The sequence below is a fragment of the Pelecanus crispus genome, chromosome 8 (assembly GCF_030463565.1).
Source record: "Pelecanus crispus isolate bPelCri1 chromosome 8, bPelCri1.pri, whole genome shotgun sequence".
Taxonomy (NCBI): Eukaryota; Metazoa; Chordata; class Aves; order Pelecaniformes; family Pelecanidae; genus Pelecanus; species Pelecanus crispus.
The window spans coordinates 4184998-4212859 of NC_134650.1; the positions used below are offsets into that span (position 1 = coordinate 4184998).

Genomic DNA, 27862 nt, shown 5'->3' on the forward strand with positions numbered 1-27862 from the left:
TAAGCTTTCCTGTACACGCAGCGATCGCTGAAGCATGCTCAAGCCTCATGAAATGGGGGAGGCGAATAAAGGTGATTATTTTATGAAACGTACGTGTTTGTAATATGGCATACTGATGGGTTAATTATGAATTACAATTTGCTGAATCGGAGAATTCATGAGGGAGGGATAGTGCATGGAGAGAAAAGAAAGCAAAAAGCAGGGAGGGGATTTTTCTGCCTATAAAGATGTCTCCTGGGCATAACTGGAGTTGAAGACCTACCATTTCCTTCTAGCTGTTTGGATTTGCTTGCAATTAAAGCCTAGCGGAGCTGTCAGGGGCTGTTGACAAATATATTGTAACCAATTTAGGTTAAGCGAAAGTTACTTAAAACGAATCCATCCCTGCGCAATACTCCTGTTTCACTTCAGAAGAATGTGCCAGGAGGAATAAGTACAATCCTGACCGTGTTCGGAGAACCTTCTCAAGGTGGAAATTTGCAAATAGGGCTACTGTAGTATGTAATGAGAAGCTGCAGGGCTTTCAATTATCCCACATAGTCTGTCTTTTTGCAACTTGACTGACAGCTAATTATGCCGGTGCCATTTTTTTGGCAGTGGAATTTAATCTCCCAGATGGAAAGCAAATCAATCTGCCCATCGCTGCAGCTGAGGCATACTTTGGCTCAACTTTAATTTATTCTCCTAAGCCTAAGAAGGCTAGTCATTTCAAGGTACAAAAATATCAAATTTCTTCCGTTAACCAGGCTGGTAAAAAAAAAAAAAGCATGGAAGAGTTGGGATTTCATAGGCTGCGCTGCGAAACCTTGTCGCTCCTTCCTTTGTATTAGGAAACGGTGGTATCATCTCCCCTTGATTCCTGTGCGTGGAATCTGACAAGGAAGAAGCATTTATGGGCGGGTTGCTAGTGATAATGGTTAAACATGAGTTGTGGAGGCATTAAGTAGGATTCTATGGAGGAATGAACTAAATCTCTGAAGAACTCGGCACAAAAAGGAATCGGTGGCAATTTTCAAGCCCTTTAGCCAGTGTGCAATAGCCCGGTTCCCGTTGGGTTTCACGCCAGGGATATAAATACAATCCTTCTACTTACCTGTGCTCCTCAGGCCTATCAATTATGCTGCTCCCTCGGAGTTGCTGTTACAACTCTAGCTATTACTGTCCTCTGTAAAACCACCATAGAGCAGAGTATGTGCCTGCTTACCACAGGCTACAGACCTGAGTGTCGAGTACCTGGGCACCCGCAGCTCCCGTCAATGCTGTTTTTCAGGCTAGAAAACCCAATTTTAGCTAGCATCAAGGGGAAAGGAGCTCACAAAAACTTGGTGTGAATGAATGCTTGGAAGTCAGAGCCTTATTTTTTGGCAAACTTTTGCCTGTTTGGCTAATGCTGTTTCAGCCTGCGTACAGTACCCATGTTTTGTCTGTGCGGTGTTATTTTCCCTTTTGGGGCCCTTTCTCCAAATTCTTAATCTCTCAGGTTATTGGATGTATGCACTCTGTTTTTTGGACAGTTGACAAACAGAAAGGTTCCCAATTCCCCTTTTTACTGAAAAAAACATTTCTAAAAGTGCTTTGCTCACACCTAATGAGTCTGATTCCAGTCTTTCTCGCACTTGTACAATAAAGCAGCCGTTTACTGACTCTTCCTTAGAACATTTGGAGGCTGAAAGGTTACAAGCTCTCTCATCTAGCTATTAATACTTATCCTTTTATATTTTCATATTGTGCTTATAATTCTGTTGATGCCGCTCCTAATGAGCCCTTGAATGACATTTTATAATTATGATGAAATCTTGTACATGGAAGCATTTGTTCATGACAAATCTCTGGAGAACAGATGTTCTGATGCTTCGTTACCGTGCCGCCTGTTGTATTTCTGCAGTGTGATAGTTCAGAGGGAGCCTATGCAATGCCCTCTCAATTTGTAGCAGAGGAGGGACATCATTCGATAGATGATTGGAGCGCTAATTAGTCTGTGGGAAGAATGATCAATACCTGGGGGGACAAAAAGGGTGAAGGAGCAACTGAACGTGGGCTTGGAAAGTAACAGCCTGGGCATCTTGTGGCTGACGTTTGGGGTTGTAACACCACTCAAAGATGCTAGCTGCAGGCATTTCTGTGAAAATGTACATGCAGCAAATGGAAATCCAATGTAATCTGGAAATAACCAACTAAACGAAGCATTATGCGGAAACCCCCCATCCTCACCAGATGTCAGACCTCTCTTTGTAAAGTGCTGTAAAACACTGGCATGTCCTAATGGCCAGAAAATGGGACCTCTTCCAGGGTGACCTTGCCAGCAGGCCTTGCTCCTCACCCAGGGGATGAGTTTGGGAGCACACTCGTAACAGTGAGGTGTGAAGGTGGCCGCCGCCTTCGGGGTGGGGATGTGGGCAGTGAGGCCCCAGCCTCTTTAGGTGGAAGAAGCGATGGTTTGAACTCGGTACCCACCGGCAATCAGCGCTGCCCGTGAGGCAATGAAGTACGCTGATGGGGAGGGACCATATTTAGTACACAGGCAGCTGCATTAGTGGTCATTTTCCAGATGGTTTAAGATTTATTCATCTAAATTTAGATTCTTTTAAAAAAATAAATCCACCATTTACTAGTCTTGAGCAATTATTTGTTCTTTGTTATCCTGAAAGTTTAAATACTGATGACAAAAGGAACAGTGGAAGACCTAAGACCTCTGAGCCTGTGGCTTGCTGCGTGGCGGAAAGTGGGGGGCAATGGGGTCCCCCAGCCGCAAATGGGGATCAGAATGGGCAAAGTCTTAACCAGATTTCTGTGCCTCCCATCAGGACTTGTCCTTGCCCGGCCACCTTTACTTTTACCGACGCCCCCATCTCTGTTGCACGGTGGTGTACCTCTGAATTCGCTGAAACACTAAATCCAAACTTCCAAAAAGTCACCATCCAGAAAGGAGCTGAAGGAAATGCAGCGGAATTTGTTGCTGACTCTTAAATTAATTATGAACCATGGAGGGCTGATTTCAGTGGAATGTAACATGAGGCTGGAAGTCTGACCTGTCCCTCAGTGCGCTAATCATCTGGGAGACACATCTGCATTAGTGTTAGCACAATCTGCCCTTCCCAAATTGTTTTAGAAAAATAACGATTATACAAATGTTGCTATTCATTGCTCCCATTTTTCAGGTTTACAAAAAATGGACTTCAGGAAACAAGGATTCAAAGAGGCAGATGAGCTACAGCGTTGTTATGAACTCTTCCTCTTCGGGGGGGGGGGGGGTGGAAAATGACCCCAAACTCACATTTTTACTTCCTTCCTCTCTGGGGCACGGTAACGCTTCTCTCAGCAGCTAATTGCTGCTACAGCCCAGCCTGGCAACCTGACCGTGACTGGGGCTGGGTAATTACACCAGCTCAACAAATCAGACGGGATGACAACTTCGACTGAGAAAAGCTCCGGGAGGACGATAGGCTGTAAAATCAGAGAGAACTTCTAGAGTTACACATATTTGGTGCACCCTAAGGACAGTATTACAATGGATTTGCTCCCCTACTGTGGAAAAAGTCAGTGGACTAAAAGCAGAATATCAGTAGAGCAGCGTTTGAAATGGCAAACTGGAAATGCTATTGGCCGCAAAATGCTTTTAACCTTTTAAAGTATTGAAGCGGTTAAAGCAAGAATGTCTATTTTAACCGTTGTTTTCAGGTAAGATCCATAATGGACTTACCAACAAGAGAACAAGCTGTGAAATCACTTTTACTGAGACTTTCCATAGGTGGCCTTCCCAAAGTGTGATTAACTTTTTTTTTTTTTCCGCAAATGGAGCTTGCACATTCAGCTACAACAAGCAAAATGCTAGGGAGATTCCCAAAGTAACGTTGTCCTGGCTGCTGCGCACATGTTAGCAGGAATTTCTTTTGTTTTTCTTGTTATGCGTGTAACCTGATAAGTTACTTTTTAGGTTCTTGAATCTACGCCCTCATCTACCCGGGCTGCCCCACGTGGCTGAGTTCAAGCTTGTGCTGGGATCTCTGGGCTTCCTTGACAGAGCCTGCTGGACCTTGGGACATCGGAGCAGAATTCTTCGGGCTGGGGAAAATGTGGGTGAACGCCGACTGAGGCAGGGCCGTGTCGGAGGCTGCTCGCTCCTCCTCCAGGCAGATTCACCACGCTACCAGTGCGGTGGGGACCGGCTGTGCAGGTTCAAGGTCGCTTGTGGAAAAGGCTGGGTCAAGGCACCAGAATCGCAGTATTCTTTGAACACGCTGAGGGTTTACGGGCTTTTGAATGAGTAAGAAAAGAAGAGGATGCTCTGGCATTTGTACAGAAGGAGAATCCAGTGATGTGCCCGTGAGACCAGCTTCAATGCTACAAATGATTTTACACAGGAGCAAGGCGTGGGCCGTGGTTATGAGTTAGAACAAGAACTGAAGGAAGCAGAGCAATTTCCTTTTTCAAGGCAATATAAAAAAATCCTTGATAACTGTTTTTGATCACACTGGGACATGGTGCCGAGAGCTCAAATTCTCAGCAGGTGGGAGATGTCCCTTCCAACCCAAAGCATTCTATGATTCTGTGTTCATGACTTTTTTTATTTGGTTTTTTTTTTTTTTTTTTTTTGGAAAAGGACTTGAATCCGAACAAAGCAAATGGCACATCGCAAGTGGCATGTCGCAAGCAATCCCGATGAAATCAACAGAGCTACTTATGGAGCCGGCAGCTGAATAAGCAGATGAGATGTGAGACCAGGAGAAGCAAGTCCATGTGATTTGAATTACAATGCAGTTTGCTTTGTGATTCTTTAGTTGAAAGACCAAAGTTGGCCCTCCTGGCATGGTGTAACAGTGTAAAATATTTATTAAATGCCATTGGAGGCTGTACTTTTCACCACTTTGAAAACACTTGTGGACAAACACTTTTTTTTCTTTTTTCTGTTGCTGACATTAATATTTTGAGACTTTAAAAAGTGAGACTTTATACAGTATAGTAACTTCTACAGTGCAAAAAGACCAAGCAGATGTCCTCTGTACGCTTGTTTTGATGTGCGCATTCCTTCTGTGTTAAAAATCCCCTTCTCTGCTGAAAAAAATTAGAGCCCTTCTCACACTGTTTCCTCAGGTACCTGCTCACCCATGCTTTTTTTTTTTTTTTTCTATTTTTCAATCCTTTTAGTGACACCTAGTGAAATTTGTGGAAAGTGCAGTTTCAGTTTTCTTTAACTGTAAGAATCAATGCAACTGCAGTGACACACACTTCACAATTAAATGCTAAAGTACTGCACCTTATTTCATTTAGTGCCACTTGAATGGCTGTCTCTGAAGAATGACACCGGATGCATTTTGGCCATTTAAAAATGTTAAGTTTGAGCCCATAGTATGGTCAAGCACCTTATGTATTTGAGGCACAAAATTAATTTATTCTCTTCTCCTTTTAACTTTGTGTAGGTTATTTAGAATAACACTGTTGTTTTAAATTTTGTCTTCTGTTTTTGCTGCTGCTGCTGTTCCTCTAGAGCAGTCCACTTGAAAGCTGCAAGTATCTCGACTTCTACACAAAAAAACCCAACTCTTGTAGGAGCTTAAGCTATGCATTTTTAGTATTTGGTATTCCTGAGCTTACTGAAAAGTCAGGCCGATTCAGTCCACTCATTGCGCTGGATCAATCCAGAGTGGACGTGAAGTACTCTTTCATCAGCAAATGAAGGTTTCAACAGAGACGGAAAACGTATGCTTACTATCTAGAAAGTAGGCTAAAGACTTCAAAGGAAGAGCTTCCTCTTCAGAGCGAGCGTTCATATGCGATAGCTTTTGAACATGTAACCTCTTCTTTCTCAAAGTACAGAACCAAGTGGCTTCTGTAAAGGTTTATGTCGGTATGGATTTCAGCTGTGCAAATGATATGGCAACCAATACAAACCAGGCCCATAAATATTTGGAAAAAATACAAAATGGCTTCAAACAGGCTAACATTAAATGACTGGAACCAGTTCAAAAAATCCTAGGCCTTGCTTGATCTAAAAGGCTTCAACCTCCCAAACTAAACAGCCAATTAAGTCAGACTCTGAACAGGAAGATCTGAAGCACCAACTGGAAAGTCTGAACGCTCACTGGAAAAAGATCCGGCTGTGAGCGTCACGGGGCACGCACGCATCCAGCCAGCACACGTAAGAGGCCCAGCATCTCCAAACACCTTTCCGGGCCACTGGCTGAGATCTGGTGTTTCATCATCCCTCTCATAGCTAACTTTTCAGAATTTAGAAAATGGAGGCTGAAGGGAAAAATTAATTCAAGTACACCAACAGCAACAGTTCAAACATTTTACTAAATCGATTCACACAATTTCAAAATTGTAAATATAATTAAGGACAACAGGGTTTCTGTGGTTTTTTTCTTCCAGATTTATCATTAAGACAATAAACAAACACAAATTAGGTTTATAGCATCTGTTCTTTTAAAAAATGAAAGGAACGCCACTCGATGTATTGATAAAGCACCACAACACAGTTACAAAATAGGGTCGGCCTGTTTCTTTCACAAGTAAAAGACTACGTACTCCTAACGGCTTTCTGCTTCAATCCATACTTCATTAAAATAAAACTATAAAATCTCCTAGATTACACTAAGTTCAGACGATGCCTGGTATACAGTGCATTAACAGCAGTAATGCCAACTATCAGTGCCAACATAAAACATTTTAGAAAGTAAAAACAAACCAAAACGCCCGCCCCAAAACAAAACAAAAAAAAAACCCCAACAAAAACCCCACCTTTATTCCCCTAGATGAGCAAAATTTAAAATAAGGGCTGCTCTGCTTCACAATGAGTTAAGGGTTTGGGGAGGACGATGGGCAGAAGAGGGGGCTGGTAGTGTCGCTTTCTAGGCTTAGTTGGCGTCTAGTTTGGCCATTTCCTGCACGTATATCCCTATACTCTCACTGTCGAAGAGCACGAAGTACACCGTCTTGATTGAAGAGGACATTGTTGACACAAAATAGCTGGAGATGGCTTTCAGGATCAGCTGAGCAGCCGTTTGCTTTGGGAAGCCATTTCTAGGAGAGACAAAAAAAGAAAATCGTGACTTGCTGAAGAAGCTTTTGCTGGTATAATGTTGCAGGGGATGCTCACTCTTTTCTCTAGCGCAGCACGGGAAACAAAGCTACAAAGCCAGTATTTATGCTCCAAATTAGAAGCTACAAACTTGTTTGTTTAGACTTAAAATGTTCAAAGAGAAGAAAAGCGTTCCCAAAATACGAATACAGAGTCGGCACGCATTAATGGGTTGAACCTTACAATATCTGATGGGGCATTTATTCTCATTTAACAGACAAGTAAACCAATGGCCGGTCAGCCTGAAGTGTCCAGGAAAGCAGTGCATACGCTAAGAGTTGCAGAGTCAAACCCATCCTGAAAGCAAACGAATTGTTAAAGAAAAATAAAAAGGGATTGAGAACTTGATATAGAAAGTGAAGCATGAAAAGACACAAAGTAGAAAATGGTTTTTCCACTGTTAATGGTGAATAATATAGCACAAAATTTTAAAAGTTACTTGTACAGCCTTGCTGCAGGCTGAAAAGGAAGAGAGAATGGGTTTAGCAGTTTGGTAGTGAGAAACAACACTGGCAACACCCTTACCATTTCAAATGGGGGAGAGAAAGTGAAGCGGGCTGAGCGAAGGTGAGCAAGTCTGCTCTGCCGGGCCACCGTGAGCCTTGTCCGGATGGGGCCCGCCTAACTCTCCTGGGCTTGGGAAGCCAAGGGAGCTGTGTCAGGGCTGAGGGCAGACTTAAGGGACTCGATGGCTTTTCTACGCCAACCTCAGCAACACTTCCAACACGCCGTATATCCTTTCTAATTACAGGCTGACTCAATGTAAGCACAGTCCTAAGAAAAATATCTTGAAAGACATCTGCTTGGTATCAGCTGGAGAGATTTGAAAACCAGAGGCCTTTCTGCTCCTCTAGTAATGCCTGCAGAAGAGGCTCCCGCCTCCTTCTTCTGGAGAAGCCACAGACAAATGGCACAAACCTTGCTGCTTTCTCAGATGACAAAACTGTGCATGACTGAATTTCAAAGTTCAGTGTCTAATCTGGGAACCCTTCTTACAAGCTTTGTCACCTTTTTATCTAGCAGCCCTTGTCTGAAAGTTTCACCTAATCTTAAAACAGGTCAAGCACAAGTAGAATGGTCTGAACAAAAGCTCTGACCTGAACTGTGAGTTTTACAGGTCGCGGCAAACTCCTGAAATTACACCTGGCAACTACTTTGAACGTGCCCTAAGATTTTGTGGATTTTGTGCCACGTTACTCACGAAGTACTGCCACCCACCCGGCCTGTGGTTTTGCCCTAGCCGATGTCTGAGCACCCCCGAGCCGCGGGGAAGCGCATGGCAGCACTCAGCCTGCAGGCGATGGGACACGATCACTCCGTTACGCGTAGGACCCGAAGGCGATTTGAAAGAGCCCATTGAACATCACCTGGTTGCTTGACACGCGCTTACAGACAGACAATGGTCAACACTGCCTGTTATAAAGTGTGTACTATTAATACTGCTAATAATTTACAGATTACACACTTTCTCGGGAGTTTGCTCAGCAATTCGAAGAAGCCGGGCTAAATTCACCTCTGGCACTCACAGGTGCAACATCACTTAGCGTTTGCTCACTGAAGCACCAAACTGATAATAAAAGGCTGTTGTACTCGCCCTCTTATTACATGCTGCAAGACAGAAAATGAGAAAGGCAACCGCCTGTGTCACGGCCCGCTTACTGCGCATTACCTTACCATAAAATATACTCCGAGAGCAATTCAGTGGTAGTGCTGCCTGTAATGTGATGTTATACATGCTGCCTGAAGATAATGCTTGTGATATTTCAAAAATGATGACATGAAATAGCTCATGCTGTTTCTTTCTTTTCTGAAAATGCCCAATTTTTTCTTTTATTAAGGAAGAAAAAAAAAAAAAAAAGGAAAAAGCATCGTGAAAAAACCTTGTGCGCTTCCAAAGCCAAATGAGCTGATCAGGGAGAATCAGCTGTGACAAGTTGCTCAACCGAGAGCACAGTTTTGACATAGGAGCTACTTCCTACTGTCGGCTTACATAGAGGAAGACACAGACTCAGCATGCCTCCACATCTGATCACTCGCTAGTTACTTAGGAATGCTGCATCCTGGCATATATTGAACAGATCTTTGAGGAATTTTGCTCCTGAGCAGGAATTGTCACGCAGGCCAGCATCAAAATAAGGTACACGCCGTTCCTGAATGGCTTGCAGGGGACTCAGAAGTCGTACGACTTCCACTTCAGCAGGGTTCCAGCAAGGTGGTCACAACAGGGCAAATGAAAGAAGAGCAGCCTGGTCAAAGGGAGGCACGCACAAAGGGAAGCCGATTAAAGGAAATTGTTTAAGACCAATCTTCCAAAAGAAAGGAAAGAGATGGAACAGAAAAATCAGAAGACAGGTGCTGCCCCGATGGCCATGTGTGGGCTGTGAGAAACAGAAGCCTCTTGTGTTGATCTGCTGCTCCGAGTTAAAGTCTTGTGAAAAGGCAGTCTGAGACTTCAGCCAAGCTAGTGTCAATTCAGATCAAAGTCAGAGCCTCAGAATGAAATCCCTGCTCCGAGGACGATTTTATGTTCAATCCCTAACTCCCTTTTCCCTGTTCTCCTGCTGGCCCTACCAGACCGAACTCCAGGCTACCTTTGTGCAGCACCCAGCTCGTGCTTCCCGCAAGCTGGCCGTAGCTGAGCATCTGGCCCACTGAATGCTACAAGTATGCTATTTTATTTCCCCCCGTGATTTATTTGAACTGCCCTCATGTAATCCCATTCCTCAACTATAAAAGAGAATGAAGCTGTTTATGTGGGTTTATTGGGTGACGTCTGCTTGACAGATGTCTGTACTAGAATAGCTGCATACATGTGGTGTCTTTGGCATTTGTTGTCTTTGAAAGCTTTACTTTTATTTTGTTTTAACGCTTCTGACTTCATAAAAACAAGTAAAAAGTATTGTCAGGATATATTCTGCTCTCTCCAAAATGAATTTATGCTTGAATACCTCTCATTGAGAGAAAAAAGGGAAAATATACAACCTTATATATTTCTCACGGCCTCTTGATTCCTCCCCATCTTTTAAAAGCAGCACTTCAGCTGGCTTGAGTGAGAGTGACGTGCATGTGCCAAGCTGAGAACTTAGCCACAGATCTTGCCTGTCAGTAATCAGATTTCATAACAGAATGTGAATCTCATGATTATTCAGGGTTTCACCACCTTCCAACACCAATCAACTACTTCGCAACAAGGGTTGGGAACGGTTCTTTGCTGGGAGCTATCCAGGAAAGAAAGGGCTCCGTGGAAGACACTTTACATAGCAGGGCTTTAGGCACCTACGTAACTGATTCCATAGTCGCTCCATGGTCCGTGGAGAAATACAGTTTCTCCTAAACAGCAAGTCAGAGCTGCAATTTGTACTGACTAGCCTGTGAACCTGGCAGCTAATTCAATGGGTTAGTATGAACCCTCCACTGCATTTCTCTACCGTTCCACAACGTTTGCTCACCTTAACCTCCTTAAAGTGACACCCAGGCAAATTAACCTTATTTGGAACTCTGTCTGATGCAAGTCGCTTAAATTTATTATCCTAGTGAAACTTCTATTTCTTCAGTGTCATTCACCCAAAAGCTCAAAGAGCACTTCCAGCCCTAGCCCACAGAATATGCAGGAATTAATCTAATGTTGCAACACGGCACAATGGGAAGAACATTCTTGCTGTGCGTCAGCCAACTTCTTTCATGGCAAATTCAAAGGGGGCAGTCGTTCAGGGTTAAATACACAACTGTGTAATTCAGCCTAGATTTGGCCGTTGGTCTTCATACTGAGCCATCATTACGGGCCAAGTGTTCCAAACCTCCCTCCCCACCCCAAACCCAAGAGCCTCACGTTAAAAGCGTAGTCCGTATTTAGACTCTTACGAACGTGATCCAACTTCCCAAGGCACTGAGCACCCTGCACAAAGCCAAAGGACCTTAACTTTAGACTGGTTTTCAAAAACCTTGGCAAAGGCTTTTAAGGCCTTTTTTTTTTTATGAAAGAGTTCCATGATGTAAACTGCATGGAACTCAGCTTACAATTTTGGGTGAAAGCTTGAAGTGACTCTGCAAATCCTGAGAACTCCACTTCAGGTTTGCTGCTTAAACAAATGCTAAGCCACATTTTCTGGCCATCCTAAGACATGTATTCAGTAAGTTTAATTATGCACTAAACCTAGGTATAATAGATCCCTTTTCTTCACGTTCTCTTCCACAGCCCCAATTTATATGAACAAATTGAGAAAGTCCTTTAATATCCTCTTAAAGAGTTCATTTTGTGCTCTTTAACCTATTTGCATGCTTTAAGACCCTGCAGGGATCACTACTAGACCTGCCAAAGCTGAACTAGGATTCAGGAGAATACTGCAGGCTCCATGCACAGCTTGAATGGACCTAGAAGAAACATTTAATTCAGGGAACTGATCTAAACGAACAAGAATAAGGTCAGCATTGTAGCAATGGGGTTTGTACATCAGAAGGGACTGGAACACGAGATGGCACTTAGAAAACGTGACCTATTCGGCATCGGGTTTGCGTAACAGCCTTACCTGCCACTGCCAATTGAAGGAAATGCAATTGATTTCAGCTTCTTTTCATCAGCCAGGGCCAAGCAGTTCTTCACCGTCTTTTCCAGCAGCTCCTCGCATTTGTCTGAGCCCCAGCCTGGGCTGTTACAGTGGATCACAAATTTCGCGGGCAATCCATGGCCAGCACTGACAACAGCTAGGAAGAACCGAAAGTGAAACATTAATTGCTTTCCTCTCCTTAGGATTAAAAGAGTGCATATGTGATTAGAATAGCAATTGACAGATGTTCCTTTAGCCCCTGTCAATGTTTTAGATTACAAATCACACAGCCTTAAAATATAACAACATGATTACAGAGACTTTGTATTTCCCATTTCCAGCTGCACTTTGCTGTGGTAATTTATAAATCATAGCTATAATTGAGCTTGTTTTAGAGAGAGCAAGAATTCATGGCTGACATCAAAGGAAACACATTTATATCGGGGGTTGTGCAAACTTGCGTAACGTGTAAGGAGAAAGGCAAAGTAATCTGTTAGAATGCAAACCCGTTCACGGGATGATCTTGCTTTGGTTCAGTTTATTGCAGAGCTACAGTAAGTATCAGGATGCTAGACAGTCACACAGAGTTATCGCTTGTGTGACCTTCAGCTGCTCCTGCTAAATACCCAGTTTGTTTAGCTAGCTTCTGATCACACTGCAGCCCAAACTGGATCAGTTCAGAACTATCAGCGCTCTGCAAACTGGTAAGGAAGGCCAGGAAAGAGATGAATTAAGATTTCTGCTTTATTTCCAGCTTTGTTTCAGAGTAACTGTAAAGACGACTTTTTGTGTGCTCTCAACACTTTGGGCCTGGTCTTATTTGAGCTTTTTTGTGGATGGGTCATCCAAGACCACTTAAACAACGCTGGTTTTAGTTTATCTCTTTCATCCATTCTTGACAGATGGTTGGAGAGGATGCATTTATAGATTCACAATGTTTGATTCACACTGTTTATATACCAACAGGCAAGGCCTTGTATGTATAAAGAAACGGAGAAGAATTTTTACCATGCTAAATGTGTATTATCACCATGATACTATCGCGGATGTGTGGGGACTAAGAGGTTGCAGCGCAGCCTGCCTACAAACTACTGCCAGCCAGGGATTCTCCAGACAAGAGGCCTTCTTGCAGCAGGAGAACACATTCTGGGTTCACCACTTCCCATCAGAGAGCAACAGACTGCGCTCTGCCTGCCAGGAAACAGGATAAGAGGATCACCGCCATTTCTGAACACAGAGGTCTGTGGTTGCAATTAAAAACTTGTAACTTTGGTTTGTTTAAAAAAAAAAAAAAAAGAAAAAAAGAAAAAAAGAGGGAAAAAAACCCACCCTAATCACAAGCTGAGGGAATAAAAACAGCTAGTTGAAATCTCACAAGAGCATACGCTGAACCTTCATAAAGAGTCAGCCCCCAAACACACACGCTTTGGGATATAATCATACACAGCCACGAAAGTGTAGGTATAAAATGGCAGCTTATGTCTTCAAAAACAATAAAAAAATTACCAATAATTAAGAAAGCCCCAAAAATCAGGTTTGTAAAGGTGCTCAGAGGCCAGAAATCCTCTACTCCATTCTGCAATGCTTATGAGGTATTTTGTTATTTAAGCATAGTAGAAATAACTCTTGGAGCACAATCATCACATATGGATACTATCCTGTAGCTGCTGCAGGAAAGAGAAAATAGACTTTGTCATATGGCATTCTGACCAGAGGTTAAACAGAAGAGTACATTTTGAAGGACAAGGGAAGCACAAGCATTTATGTTCTTACGGGTTTGTAGAGTCTCAACATGTTGAATAGCCTCAGTATTAGGCAACGCTAATTTGTCATAGTGTGCAACTAAAATGTTGGCAGATTCAGAATACAACATAAATCCAAGAAAAATCTATTAAAAGCAGCTGACATATCTCTAGTCAGATGTGAGACATGGCTAATATCTTCATCCTGAAAGAATAAAATACTGTATTGATACGCATCACCAACTTTAATACTTCTCGGGGAGTGTTTTCTAGGGTAGTCATTAATTAACTCATGAGGATTCTGTTGAGGACAACTGTTAATTACCAAGAGCAGTTGTCCCTTACTTCAAACGCAAATGCTCTGAAAGGGGAAGTAAGTTATGCTTTTGTTGTAAAAAAAGACAGACAGAACCACGGACACGTTCTGCGCTTGTTACAATTACATTCCAGGTAAGGATCCTGGCTGTTGGTAGATTAAAGGGATACCCATATAACTGAGAAATCTGAAAACTGGATATCCATATGATTGCAAAACTGATGTGTACCAATTCCTCTCTAGTCCTCCAACAAGTCCCCAACAGCCAGCTTCTGCCAGTGAGGTGCAGAGCTCCCCACGGGGTAAGGCTGCCAAGCAGCCCTCAGATCTGAGGGATTCACTGACGGCTGAGAAAAAAAAAAATCTTCTCTCTCCAAATTGCAGTCTATTTGTAAGCTGTTTGGTCTGGGCTGATAAAGAATACTGTACAGAAGCAAGCAAAAAAAAAAAAAAAAGCAATTGAATCTACATATTTTTGCAGAACAAGAATTCCAAGAAAAACCTATTAAAAAAATTTAAAAAGCAAGGCGGGGGGGAAAGGCGTATTAAGCACCAGAAGTAAACAGTTGTAATTTTTCCTGTCAGAGCTGAAGTCTTACATCTCCTCTTCAGCTTTAGTCAGAATTCGTTTACAAAACTGTGCACACTGTATTTATTTTTATAGCATAAACACAGATGGCAGAATCAGCCTTCTATATGAACAACATGTATCAGCAATTTCACAGATGGTGTAAAATTATATATCGTTATTACCAAACTTTATTACTCATATAGTAGATTTTTCTCAGATATTACATAAATTTTGATAACTAGGCATCAAAAAGTCATAAGCTTTTACAGTGATGATTTTGGCACTGATTAAACAAAGTACCCAAGCAGATGCTTAACTCTAAGCATGTGCTTAAGTTCAGTGAAAGTCAGCGGCACTTCAGCAAAGCAGATGTTTAACAGAGTTGGCCTCAACTGTTCCGAAAAATAAGCGTCTAATTAATTGCTCTTCTGAACTGTGCCCTTAATAACCAACAGTTGTTGGGTATGCGTGTACCTGTGTACAGAGTGATTTTACTTGTAATATTACATCACTACACCGTTTCCTAGATGCTTTGGTAACGGTTACTTAAGATGCAACGTGTGTATTTTAACTTTGGAGAATACAGATATCGTGTAACCCGTAAAAGTTGTCTGCAGACAGCGTGAACCCAAGCGCTGTACGAAAGGAGCCTGGCCGGCTGGCTGCAGCGAGGATCGCCGGCGGTGGCGAAGCCAGCGCCCGCGCTGTTTTGTTTGCAGGTTTCCGAAGCGCAGAACCTCACCTCCAGCTATGTCCAACGGCCCGTTCTTTTTGCGAAGCTCAATGACAGCTTCCACAAACTCCTTGCCGCCTTTCTTTTCCAAAGTGCTCCCTGAACAGAGAATTGTTATTTTACTCCTCCGATCCCAGGTTTCCACAGCAGACATGCGACTCATCATTATTTTTTATTACATCATTCTAGAGTTTTCTGCCCAAACATTTTTTGGGGACTGCAAAGTAAGATCTAAACCTTTTGGGACTTCAGAATTAGCTAGTCATTAAAAACAACAACAACAACAACAAAAAGAAGAAAAAACCAAAGACGACGACAACCCTAACAACCCCAAAACCTCACATCGGTATCCCTTGCTAACATTCTCAGACTCTGATTTTAAAGTCAAAACATCTGACATGACATCCCTACCTCCTTCCTCATCACGAGCATCTGTTAGTGTGAAGTGTTCCAGAAGAATGTGCTAGCTCAAGAGCGGTTGAAGGTTCACCATTCCTTCCCCTGAGATTCATTTCCCCTCTCTCTTACAAATTGTTTTAAAGAGCCATTTGCCACAATAAGAATTTGAAACTCACCTGATCTTGGTCCCTGACCCCAACAGGTGGCACCAGGAATGAAACAGTCTCGTGAGTGCAGCGGGCTGCTTTACTTGGTAACTGCCCAGCTTGTTGAGCCACCTTTAACCAAGAGGAAGAGCCTCAGAAATAAGGAGAATCCCTAAGGAACATATTCCTCCAATGAACTTCTCTAACTACAGCTAAGGAGCTGGACAAAGTCATTCTGGGAGGAGAAGAGCTGTGCAGCGTTTCAGGGCAACCAAAAGGTATGCTGTTTACAAAGGCAGTCCATCATGAAATGGTTTAGATCTTATTTTGCAGCTCTGGTTTTAAATATTAATATTAAAAAAAACAAAAAACAACAGCCCAAGAAAGCATTTTCCTAACTACATAAGCATCCCACATAATTTTTGCACTATGCATATTAATTATAAAGGTAGATAAGTAAAAAGCAGTGATATGATAAAGGCTCCGATTTGAGATATAACTTTGAAAACCGATTTCCAAAAATTCAGAACTAGGATCTCTAAAGATCTAGACATTTATTTGGTGAACCCCTTACTTCCACTGATGAAGAAAGAAAAAACGCATCATTTTCTGATGGAAGTGCACATACTGTATGCTCAAGGAAGCAGAGCCCCTCCTCCAAGATTCGGTTTACTAAATAGGGTTATAGCTCTAAGAATTAAGAGGACTGCAAGATGCTTTTGTTTTGACACCATTGCTAAATTTCTTCCAAAATGAAGCTTAGAAGTTGAAAACAATGCATTTGTTTGTTCATTCAAGAACTGACTCTGTGACCCTGCCTCTATTTTGCTATCGGCAGTTTATTGCTTTTGGGGTACAAAAGCCGAGGACAATAAAAAAGAAGTATGCCTTTTCTTTTGCTTTTTTCATAACCAATTCACAGCGGGTGTTTGCCAAAAGCTGGATTGCAAGGTCAGGCTGTGTAGGTCAGAGTGTAATTTGCTCTTTGTGCTCAGTCGAGCTTTTTTTATATAAATACTTCGATCTGAGTTTATTCAGACAAACTCCTCACTAAGAATTTTCTGAAACTCAAAGTTGCCTATCCCAGTGCAACTGAGTGGAAGGCACCATCTTACCACTCTCTTAGAAAAGACGGTAACGGCTTTATTTGCAGCAGCAAGGTGTCTTAGGAGAGCGCGCTGGGAAAGGAGATCGGCCCCCGAGCTGAGGTGCCTTCAAAGGCAGCACTACGCTGGGCAGGAGGATGCGCAGCGCCCTTTGCTGAACCAGTCTCGCAGACGCGGCCGACACCAGCGCCTTACAAAATCACTCTGATGGAGAAGGGACGGGGAGGGAAAGAAAGAGTCTTCCATTCTAGTTACGTTCTTGTTGTATGTACTTCCATACCGTTCCTATTTATATTTGTATATATTCCAATTATATTCCCCTTGAGTCCATGAACTCAGATCAGTCCTAAAACCCATGACATTCATAATCCTTAATTTCTCTCGTTTCAAGGGGAAACATAATCAAGCCTTGTGCACAACCTAGGAACAGAAAAGATCTATTAAGTAGGTCATTTCTTTGCCATTGCAAAGCTGCTGTACATTTAATGGAATTTAGCCTAGTTTGGTTTAATTCAATCCAGAAGGATCAGCTTTTTCCCTTCTACTGGGAATTAATTTATAATTAAAAGCAATGAACAACCCTGTCAGTTTACTTCACTGAGCTCTCTTCTTGCAGATCTGGTACAAAGAAGAGCAGAAGTATTTGGTATGAATCAGTGAGGTTTTCTGCCTTTACTCCTCAATCATGTTCTTCTGATTAATAGTGAGGGTTTATATTGAAATTATATTTCAGAACTATGTTGTAAATCGGCTTCATCTGGGAAAGGACAGACTGTGTTTAACTGTTTTCCACATTTCTACATTACCAAGTTTCTTGATGGAAGTCTTGCTTCACAGCTTCAAGGTTAGTAGCTTATTTGCTCACAGGCATAAATATGTGTCACTCCCATGAGAATAAGATCATTATCTCATGCTTTCCAAGCAGGCATTGGTATCAGTGTTGAAAACAGCGTTAGCAGAAATTTAGGCTCTAAAATTCTCAGGGTAAGCCCCCAGTACATTTAAATTGTTAGGGAAAAAACCAACAAAAATAAAATAAAAAAAATTTTAGATGGGTAAAAGTTAATCATTGGAAGCTAAGCATTTGTGCACTTCTATTCTTTCTTACAGCAGTCAGAGGCAACAGGAACCTACACTAAGGAACAAGCAGTGCAGCTTCGAGACACAATTTTCTTTGCAGGGTAAAGCATTTCTTTGTCCAAGGGTAGGAGACAAGCACATTAGCAAAATGAGTCTGACAGACTTTAGAAGCATATTCTTCAGGTACAGGGTATTACGGCACTTTTAGTTTAATGTCTCTGCATAATGTTTAGCCAGCCAAGTCACAGCTGTTCCTGCTCCAACAGGCTATACGGAGCTACTTTCGCCTGCGTGTTACTCGGAAAGTAGCCGCTTCAGAAAAAGCAGGTGTTGTAGAACACGCCAGCTCTGCGGCAGGACGCCTGTCCCTCCAAGCCGGTACTACTGAAACGGGGCCACAGGTGCGGAGGGAGGCCATTCGCGTAGCGATGAGGAGGTTATGGGGAGCTGCAGAACAGAGGCTGGGATCAGGTGAGGGTATTTTTAAGCATGGTGGGTCATCACCCGTACCAGCAACTTCTGTATTCAGCCCAAATTCTGATTTGCCTTCTCAAATTACCAAGGCAGTTCAGTTAAAGTACTGCTACCCTTTTACAAAATCCTTCAAAATACTGTACGCAGAGAGGGGTATTATTAAGATAAAGAGTTACTCAGGGGACACTTAAGGTACTGAATTAAGACATCCGTCATGTTTTCTATCATGCCTTCTCTCACTGACCGCCTGAAAAACGTATGTAGCGTCGCTAGCCGTGTGCTTGTGGGCGTGAGGACCGTTGAGCAGGGCTACGAAGGTAATCGGTCCATAAGGTAACATATGAAAAAACTAACCAATCTAAAGAGCTCAGAAAGTACAGATGGGCTAGATCCAGCATGTCAGATGCGAACATCTGAAACTTGGCATGGAGAGAGTGTACTGGAACTGGTTAGAAATCTAAAGATCAAGACCCAAACCATATTCAAAACAGGCATTGAACATGCCAAGCAAACCATGCGGTAATTCATTTTCCTTAGTCACATGCCTGCATTTGAACGTACTGTTCCTGCACTTCAAATTTTGGCAGTGCATTCTATTGTTACTTCTGAAAGTCTGATTTGGTGATAAAAATCAAAAATGCCTACTGAGTTCGCAATTAGTCATTTCATTTGATTATCAGTCAGGACTGCTGGAAGTGAGAAATGAATGCAAATCTGCATAGCTACAACAAGCTTGTGGCTGCTGATTGACCATGCACACACATACAAACTCCGCAGCACTGAACTTTCCATTACCTACTTCACCACCGGTGTAGAAGTCAGAGTTTGTCGGGTGAACGACAGCATCACTGTCGATCGTGGCAATGTCAGCCTGTACAACTTGCAACTACAACAGGTAAACAGATGTATATCAACCACGTTGGACAGAGACCCAGCACAGGCTCTACATTTACACATGTACCAACGTCCATATTTTCCTACCTTTACATCTCCAAACCTTGCGCCAAAGGAGTATGCTGAGTTGTGTGTGCAGGTGTGTGTAGAGAAAGGGGTGTAGGGAACAGGAGGAGGAATATTGAGTATGACATGATCAAATAAATGTTAAAATGACAAGTCAGAGCAATCACATGAGATCATTTCCAAAGCTTTAAAATCAGCTAATACCCCATTTCACTTTGCAGAAACCTAGAACAACCAGTTCCCCACAGAGCATGACACTAAAATATGGAATCTGTTTAAAAAAAAAAGAAATTCAGGATCATCAAGCCAAACAAAATAACTAGTTTCTCCATTTTGCCAGCATCAATAAGCTGACAGGCGCTAGTCTTCATATGTAGAGTAATTCATCATTTTGTTGCTAAAAATGACAGTCTCCTTCACGTGGAGGAAACCACGTATTTGCAGACAGGGTTGTACTGAATTTGCTTCAAAAATATAAATGATTGTTCTTGTATTTTAAAGGTAAGGCATATTTTCTAATTGTGTTGGAATGGCTGAGACACTTGTGAAAGTATACATACTTCTGAGAAAGGCTAATTTTAAAATTAGCCTTCTTAAATCTTTTTCTTGTTAAATTACTTGTGTACATTCCCATAGGAAATGCAGTAGCAGAAGAATTATGGGTCGGGTTCCATTAAGGAAGTTTAACAAAAAGACAGCAGCAGGTGTAAACAGATAAGAAGGGAATGTAGTATATAATGCATGACAGTTAATTTTTCTTTTCCTTTTGCTAAAGAACAGACTTCTGTTGAAGGAGGGTTTTTAATTTTTTTTTTCAGTCTGGAACAAGATAGAAGCTTTAAAAGCGATACACCATCTATAGAGCATCTACAAGTTCACTGTTGGTATAATATCACTGTTTGTTTTCAACTGAATGCAAAAGTGACAGGGAGTAATTGAAGCATAATGGAAACAAATTATTTGACTGAATTAAACATGAAATCAAGGTAGGAAAGATCGGGGGATAGTTAATTATGTAATCGTTCCTCTTGAAAAATTTTATGCCTACTCTGAGCATCAGAAAAAAACCCCAAGATTGCAGTTAGAATGGAGAAACTGCTTATTTTGAAAACAACCTGACAAAAAAGTATTTTAGTCCTCAAAGTATCCAAATAAGAAACCCCCCAAAATAGCTAACAGTCACATATGATCATTATGGAAAAGAATTTAAATGATTTGTTTTAACTGAAATCAACTTGAAGACTAGCAATAGTCAGATTTGGTGAAAAAGTATTTTGAATATAGTTCTTCCACAAAACAGAACCTGCAAGATTTGAATTTCTGCTCTTATTAAATGTATGAAGCCCTAGAGAGTAAATTCTGGGTTCCATAATTTCCATGTGACCGTTAGTTGTGTCAACCCATGCCCCATTTACCTAGGTCATCTTTAAGGTCAATGTCAGCATTGGTGGGATTGATAATGGCCTCCACCTCGAAGCCGGCTAAATTACTGATTTCACTGTGAATAAGGTTCAGCTGAAAAGAAAAGCATGAGGTGGGAAATAACAGGACAGCTGGGAAATCACAGAGAAGCTGCAGAAAAGTGAGCTTTGCAACACAGATGGAGATAGCATCACTGCAAACAAATATGCAAAATAAAAGGCAGGTCATAAAGGGGGGTTATTACCCCCAAAAAATTCAAACACAAGACTCAAACGTTGTTCACACTGGGAGGACATGAACTAACAAGCTCTATTTTGGCTTTATGCTGACCACTGTTTGGGATTCTTATTTTGCCATTATAAGAGGGTATTTGTTTCTCTTCAAAGTATAGACGAAGGACACCCTAATCATTTCTTAAGCATCAATTACAGGAATGCGCCATGACCCTTCAGCACTGAAACTGCATAAAAGACGCTGCTCCTCCTTCTTTAAGCCAGCAAACATGAGCCTATCTTTGAGAAAGCCCACACTTGTCTCCAGCGATTCCTCCATCCTAACAAGGGGTCATGTTTCTTTTTCTGTCCTTATTAGCGGTCACCACGTTCTGTATTGCAGGCACTTCAGGTTGCATTTGCACAGTTCTGCTGCCTTTGTGAATGGCTGGCGAAGGACCACAGGCAGGCACTATTATGTGCTTATTGCTTCTAGTTTTTCTTTTATTTGCTTTACTTCCTTTTGTCATTTATGAAAATAGAGATTTTAACCCCAGCCATTAATGCCCATTAACTCCTCTCATTAAGACCCCAGTATCTAAAGCATGCTTTTTGATTGCTGTCTGAATCATCACAAAATCAGAAGGTTTTCCATGGGCATACAGTCAGTGAGGAAGTTAGCACAGATATCTACAGCTTCACTTCACATCTGCACTACGTGCTCTTAAAAGAATAAAAAGAATTAATGAAACATGAGGAAGTGCAGATTTCAACTTCTAGCAAGACATTTTGAACAAGACTTACGAACTAGTATATAAAATAAGAAGTCAGTGAAAAGACCAGCAATGGCAACAAACTGATCCTGCCACTAGTGAGGATGTTTTTTTGGAAGTGCTTAGAGGTGTAAAGTGGTAGCACAATTTACTTACTACTGACAGCCCGGGTGTCTCATCAGAGTATGTGACCCACACCATAGAAACAACTGTGTAAATTGAGGCAATTTGATGCGAATGCCAAACTTGGCAAAAGTCAAAACTGCAGTACGCTGACAGGTACGTGAGGAAGCTTGTAACCAGGGGTTTGTAACACTGCTTCGTAGCCAACGTTGGGAAGTCTGCTTTCACATGCGCCACGTTTTTTACTGCCAAAACTTAAAACACTTTAAAGTGCAAAAAATTTTGCAGGCTCTTTCATATGGGGATATACATTATCTACATTATAACTTACGTTTCTATCTACAATGTGCATTTAAAATGATTGTTTCGCTAGCTGATTAGGCAATATGGAAAGCAACCATGAAAGAGAAAGTTCTCATTCATTTATGCAAGTCCTGAAGCCAGCTGCAGTTAAACCCGGCTTTCCTTCTAGTCCAAAGCCCGCTGGGTTCCACCTATGAAGCATAACATATACATTCAGGCATGGCAATTAATCTCATCAATAACTGAATTTTGTCTCTTGGTTTGCAATCCACGTTCTGTAAACTTAACTCTCCAAATCTTCTCCTTGTGTACGTCAGTTTATTAATAGGGAATACGAGCCAATTCATGAAACCAATACAAGTGAATGGGTCATTTAAGGAGGCCAACATCCATATATTTAAGTTTTATGAAAAAATTACTTCCATTTCATTCATGTGATTACATGAATTGACCTTCTTTCTCTTTTTAAAAGCCTGCAATTTCATATAATTTGCATATGTTGCTTGAGTAAACTATGTTCCCTCAAAATGCGGTGATTTTGGCTAAAAATGAGCGTAATTCAGCCCTGTTTTTAAGTACGGGTCTGTTCGGGAATTTGTAATAAAAATCTAAGAAAGCTTGCTTTCCAAATAGCTTAGAATCCTTTAATACTTCACATGTGGCAAGTTATTCATACTTGAGTTTGAGTCTTGAGTTTGACTACAAGCAACTGCTGTTTAAAAAAAAAAAAAAAAAGTCAAATCAAATCAAACCAAAATGTTAAAGAAACTTTATGAATCTTGAAATAAAAAAATAACAACAAAACACATGCACACACCAAAAGACTGTTTTGTGGAGATTTTAGTATGTTCCTAAGCATACTTTGTTCATTTTATAGGTGGCTCTCTTTGATCCCTAATTCTGTGTTCTACAAGTTTTTGCCCCAGACCTATTGGCTGCAGACCATTTTGGTTTCAGACCTTTAATCTATCTCTGTGCCTACTCATATATGGGATTTACATAGCAACTAGTTGGTAATTAAAAACTCAATTTAACAGCAACAACAAAATGCTTAAAAAGCTGCCCATCATTGATAGCATGTGTTGGCAGCTAAGTAGTATTTTGCTGAATTTTGCATTTACTGTTCAATGTACTGTTAGTTATCTGATTGCCAAAAACAATTAAAAAAAAAAATCAGAAGTTTTCCTGTAGAATTAAATCTTCCAATGAGTAATTGCTCAATTTTACTACCCAATAGTATGAAGCACGTATTATATAGAAGAAGTGATCCCCTACAGGGCCACTTTAAAAAAAATAAATAGGCACAACTTGCATATACATGTGCAATGAAGAATGGACATAACTGTAGGTAACATTTAAATTAGATGTTAGTTAGGTAAAATGCAGATGGCATTGAGCACATCCATGAGTATTTTCTGAGCCAAGCCTTGCATTTCTTATTTCAGACAAAATTACCTTTAAAGTCTTGGAACTTTTTCTGGTATGAGTTTCATACAGAAAACCGAAGATGCTTGTTGCAGACAACAAGCTGCGGTCTCTCTGAAAGTCCAAATCCTAATGCTTAGGCTTGAGGTCTTACAACTCTGCCTCTATCTGCTCCACAATTGTCTCAGGAAAAACAAACTAGTTAATGTGCAGAATTCCACATTTCCATTGGGGTGTCACTTGTAGGATGGGCAACCATTTACATATTAACTAGATTTTAATACTTAGTTAGTGTAGCACTAATACACTTCTACAGGTATAACTGAAGGGTTCTTTGCCATTTCCTGACCTCTAAGAATTTCCAGCTGAATGTCAGCAGTTACCTAAAGATTTAATGCAATAACAGTACGTTTTAAAAACTGAACAATACCCAGGTTTGCAACATTCTCATTTGTGTTTTGGGTAATTAAATCTGGGGATATTAGAAGGATGACGAGCTGTTCTCGCAAATAAAACCCTTCCGTTCCCCTTCTGCAAACATGGAGCCAGAAGAAAATTTTTCCCATTAAACACTTACGAATGACATGACACTAAGAACAGGATTATTTTCTTCCTTCTCTGCACCTAGTAAATTATTTCCTGATCTAGGAGATAGTGGTTTTGCAGACCACAGAGACATGCTGTAAAGGTGTTCAAGGATGTCATAGGAAGTTTGAAAGATACCGACTATTGAGTTTTTCGGTTTCAGGTTTCTGTGTTTGCACTGTAGTTTATTAACACACAGAACATCAAAGTACACTGAAAATCCATACGTACAAATTCAAGAAAAGTCAAATAACTGTGATTAATAAGAATATTTTTGCTTTTCAAATGGAAAAGCTCAAAATGTTTTAACATATTAAGCTTTTCTCCCACCCATGTGAAGAGTGTAACTATCTCCATTTTGCAAATGGGGAAGGCAACAGAGAAAGAAGAGGGGATTTACAGCCCCTCTGAATCCGCCAAAACCAGAAGCCAGGAGTCATGGTTTCCAGGCCTCCAGCTGACCCACCTAAACACACACAGTCCTCCCTACCCAAGAGACTAGCAGACTTTTCCTTCCCTCAAAATGCTGTTTTAAGGAGAGTGAGGCTATGCCAAATAGAAGAAAGGTCCTCCTCCAAACAGGCAAACACCTTCTGCCCTCACGTGCTTTGAAAAAAAGCAACATGCGCAAATCTAAGGAATCAAATGGCAACATTACTCTCCAGAATTGCTATTGAAGAAAATTCTTAGTTCATTATGTTTACGAATGCCATGTGGCACTAATTTAAGACAACTATAACCAAGCAGATTTTTTTCTGTTAAGCATCAGACTTGAACTTAGATAGATAAATATTTTCAAAATCAGTATTATCTTTTTAAACAGCAATTGCATGTAGAAATGGCTAAGCAGAAGCATTTAACTGATTCAAAGTCACTGGAGTTTTTACAGATAATCATTATATTTAATTTGTAAATTTCCAGAACAAATAGCGATTATTTGAGACTTCCATGTGTCACTTAAATAATTAACAACCACCACCAATGAGATCGCCGTCTGCTAAACCTGCACAGAGCAGCAGACAGCCTGGCACAGCCAGGAGCCTCCTGGCCCATGCAAAACACACCTCAGACTTAGGAGAGAGGACACATTCAACTCCCACCGATTCTGTGATTGAAAGTTTTATCTTTGCCTTTTTTATCACAGGAAAATCAAAATTATTTTCATATTTTTGAAAATGCATGTTTTGAAAATAATTTCTGGGGAATGGTCTGAAAGTATTTCTAGGAATAAGCCTAGGGTTTTTTTGTTGTTGTTTTTATGCTAAATAAAATCTCTTTGATCACTACAGTGCAAAGGTTTTTCGCATTTTAAGCTTTCCACATTTTCAGTCTTAATGTGAATGCTTAAAATAATTTAGGTTGGTCTAAATGTGCTATTTTGGGGGGGAAATCAGAACAAAGACATTAATATATTATTTATCAGCTCAAACCAGGCAAGAATTTCATTTTAAAATCACACATAATAGGACACAGAAAATTCTTATATTTGTTAGACACAGCCTACTTTTCTTAGATTTTTACACTAACCATATTTACTGCCTCTAAAGACAGTTTCTCACAGGGAATCAAAAGCAAAATATAATCTGTGCTAGACACAGCTCAACAGCACCTATACATTCTCTGCCCCTCAGAAAAGAATCCATTTCATTTGGAGTGTTCCCTCACAGGACACAAACGGGTTTTCGTTTTTCTTTTCATTTTTCCTGTAATTATGTGTATGTACTGTGTTAGAAATAAAGGCTAACACCTGGCCCCTCTCATGTGCAGGGCTAACTGACAATGAGGCAGTACGGGGATGGACAGGTCATACCAGTAATTTTTTCAGGAGGCTGCACTCCAAGTGAATGAGAAAGCCAGAAAGTCCATTTCCCAGTACGAGGTACTCACTGGAAAGCTCTACAACAGACGCTGGCTTTGCTCACCACAGCTTAAAGCAGTCCTGGAGTTCACGATTCTCTTCCACTGAGCCCAACAGCAAAGCCTCACTGATTTGCTGGGTCAGTCTTGTTCGAACACAACACTAGGTCTTATTACAGGTTTCCTATGGTAACTAAAAGGAGTTCAAAATCAGGTCCAAAAGTCTGACATTACTCGCTTTCTTGAAACAGTAATGTAGTTTATAAAGTTTGGGTTCTAATTTAGTCATAAAACTGTTTTTAAAGATATGTTCAAACCCACCCTCCTAGTAGTAAAGTAACAAAAAAACCCCTACCAAACCAACAATCTAGCTCTAGCTGTAAAATTAAATGTGGAAAATCAGAAGTCTTGCAAAAAATAACGTTACTCTCATGCATGTTAAACTTAGCAAACAAACTGTGGAAGGATAAATGGAGAACAACCTCAGGATGAAATAAAAATGAGTCAGAGGAGATACATTCCACAATGGACAATGGCTCATCTTTTATGACTTACAACACAATGGTCTGATTACTGAATGATAGAAGAAAGATGCAGTTTTTTACTCAACAAAATTTTGTATCACGAACTAAAGGCAGGTTTCAAGATAAAAGACCAAATTGATTTAATGAATTGTCTCTTTAAATGGATCCTCTCTTTAAGCAGATATGTATTTGTATTAAACCACCCCATGTCCCAAAGCATATTCACAGGGAAAAAAGGATTGTTGACTTCTAGCTTTTCATAAAAGCATCATTCATTATTACACAGCATTAACTTTAGTAAATAACAAAGCAGAACAAAACATAAAACCACTATTATGAACAAATGTCTAAAATAGGTTTTGATAAAAACCTGTAAATCATTTACATCAGCAATGAAGTGGGCTGCCCATTGGAAAAAGACATTTTATTCTTAGAATAATCTCAGCTGTAACAATTACGCTGTTTATGAATACGGTGAGATAGTTTACAAGCACGCAGGCTTTCCTTCTATTTGAGTATTTAATTAGGTAGCCATATGAAGCCTCATTTATGTATTTTTAAAATGTTCTAGAAGTTGTTTCAGAGCATTTCTTTGTTCAAAAACTAATATCATACAACTCCTCAAGTGCTCAGTGGGGAAATGTCCATTGTACCTAGGTGTTTTGGGGAAAAGGGGGTGGTGGGAGGGGGTATTCCCTAAGCAGCACTGAAAAATAGGTATTCATTTATAAAAATGCAGGAGCATACCTTCTGGCCAAGAAACAGACTTTTGGTGGACAGGACTGTGAAACCATCTGCAGGAGTTCCCTCTGTTGTACTGTCAGCACTGGCTGATTTGCTCACTTCTCCCTGCTTCTTCTTCCAAAAATATAGTTAATTAGTTAACTCAAGGCTGAGAGAAAAACACAGTTTAATAACCCGAAGATATATGACATGCCATAAATGCTTACTAGGCAATAAAATGCCAGTACAAACACTGGCGTTTGGATTTTATCCTTTAGTCTAACTAAAGTGACTGATTACAGCCGAAGGAATCAATGGGAAAAATTACCTCAACGTCTGCATATCTACATAAGCCTTTTCTTGCCTTTTCTTCAGTGCACAATTCAGATGACAGTTGTCTTAAATGTTGCAGGAAAAAATATAAACAACCCTAAACTTTTAATAGCTTTCTAATGGCTTGTGTGCAAAAAGATAATGTATCTATTTACACGTGTGGGCAGACATTCATTTGAAGGTAAAAACTGACTTGTCAGAGTTCAAATTTTGTCTCTTTGAAGAGAGGTGCTCCCAGATTTCGCAAACTTATTTTTAGAAACACTACTTTGAAATCTGGCCGTCCCTAGAGCCACTGTCAGAACAATACATCTACTTTCTACCTGCCCAGTAGTAGGAAATGGGCTGAACAATTTTCTCTGTCTTGTTTCACATGATCACCTTCCTTCATCTCCAGTAAAACTGCAGGGGGAGAAGGAGTTCCCCTCAATCA

The 27862-nt window shown here is 40.8% G+C and overlaps 1 protein-coding gene across 4 annotated transcripts in view; it reads right to left on the bottom strand.

Moving 5' to 3' along the window:
- Window positions 1-6275: 6275 nt before the first annotated feature.
- MACROH2A1 (macroH2A.1 histone) overlaps window positions 6276-27862 on the bottom strand; it is a 47499-nt gene continuing 25912 nt past the window's right edge. For 2 of the 4 annotated variants that reach the window (XM_075714884.1, XM_075714887.1), the window contains exons 5-9: window positions 27121-27231; window positions 20565-20664; window positions 14994-15083; window positions 11605-11779; window positions 6276-7020 (exon numbers count right to left, since the gene is read on the bottom strand). In XM_075714884.1, the coding sequence (XP_075570999.1) occupies window positions 6855-7020; window positions 11605-11779; window positions 14994-15083; window positions 20565-20664; window positions 27121-27231 (642 nt within the window). In that variant the 3' untranslated portion in view covers window positions 6276-6854. Of the gene's footprint in view, window positions 7021-11604; window positions 11780-14993; window positions 15084-20564; window positions 20665-22658; window positions 22695-27120; window positions 27232-27862 lie in introns of all 4 variants that reach the window. The other 2 variants (XM_075714883.1, XM_075714885.1) reach the window with 2 other exon arrangements.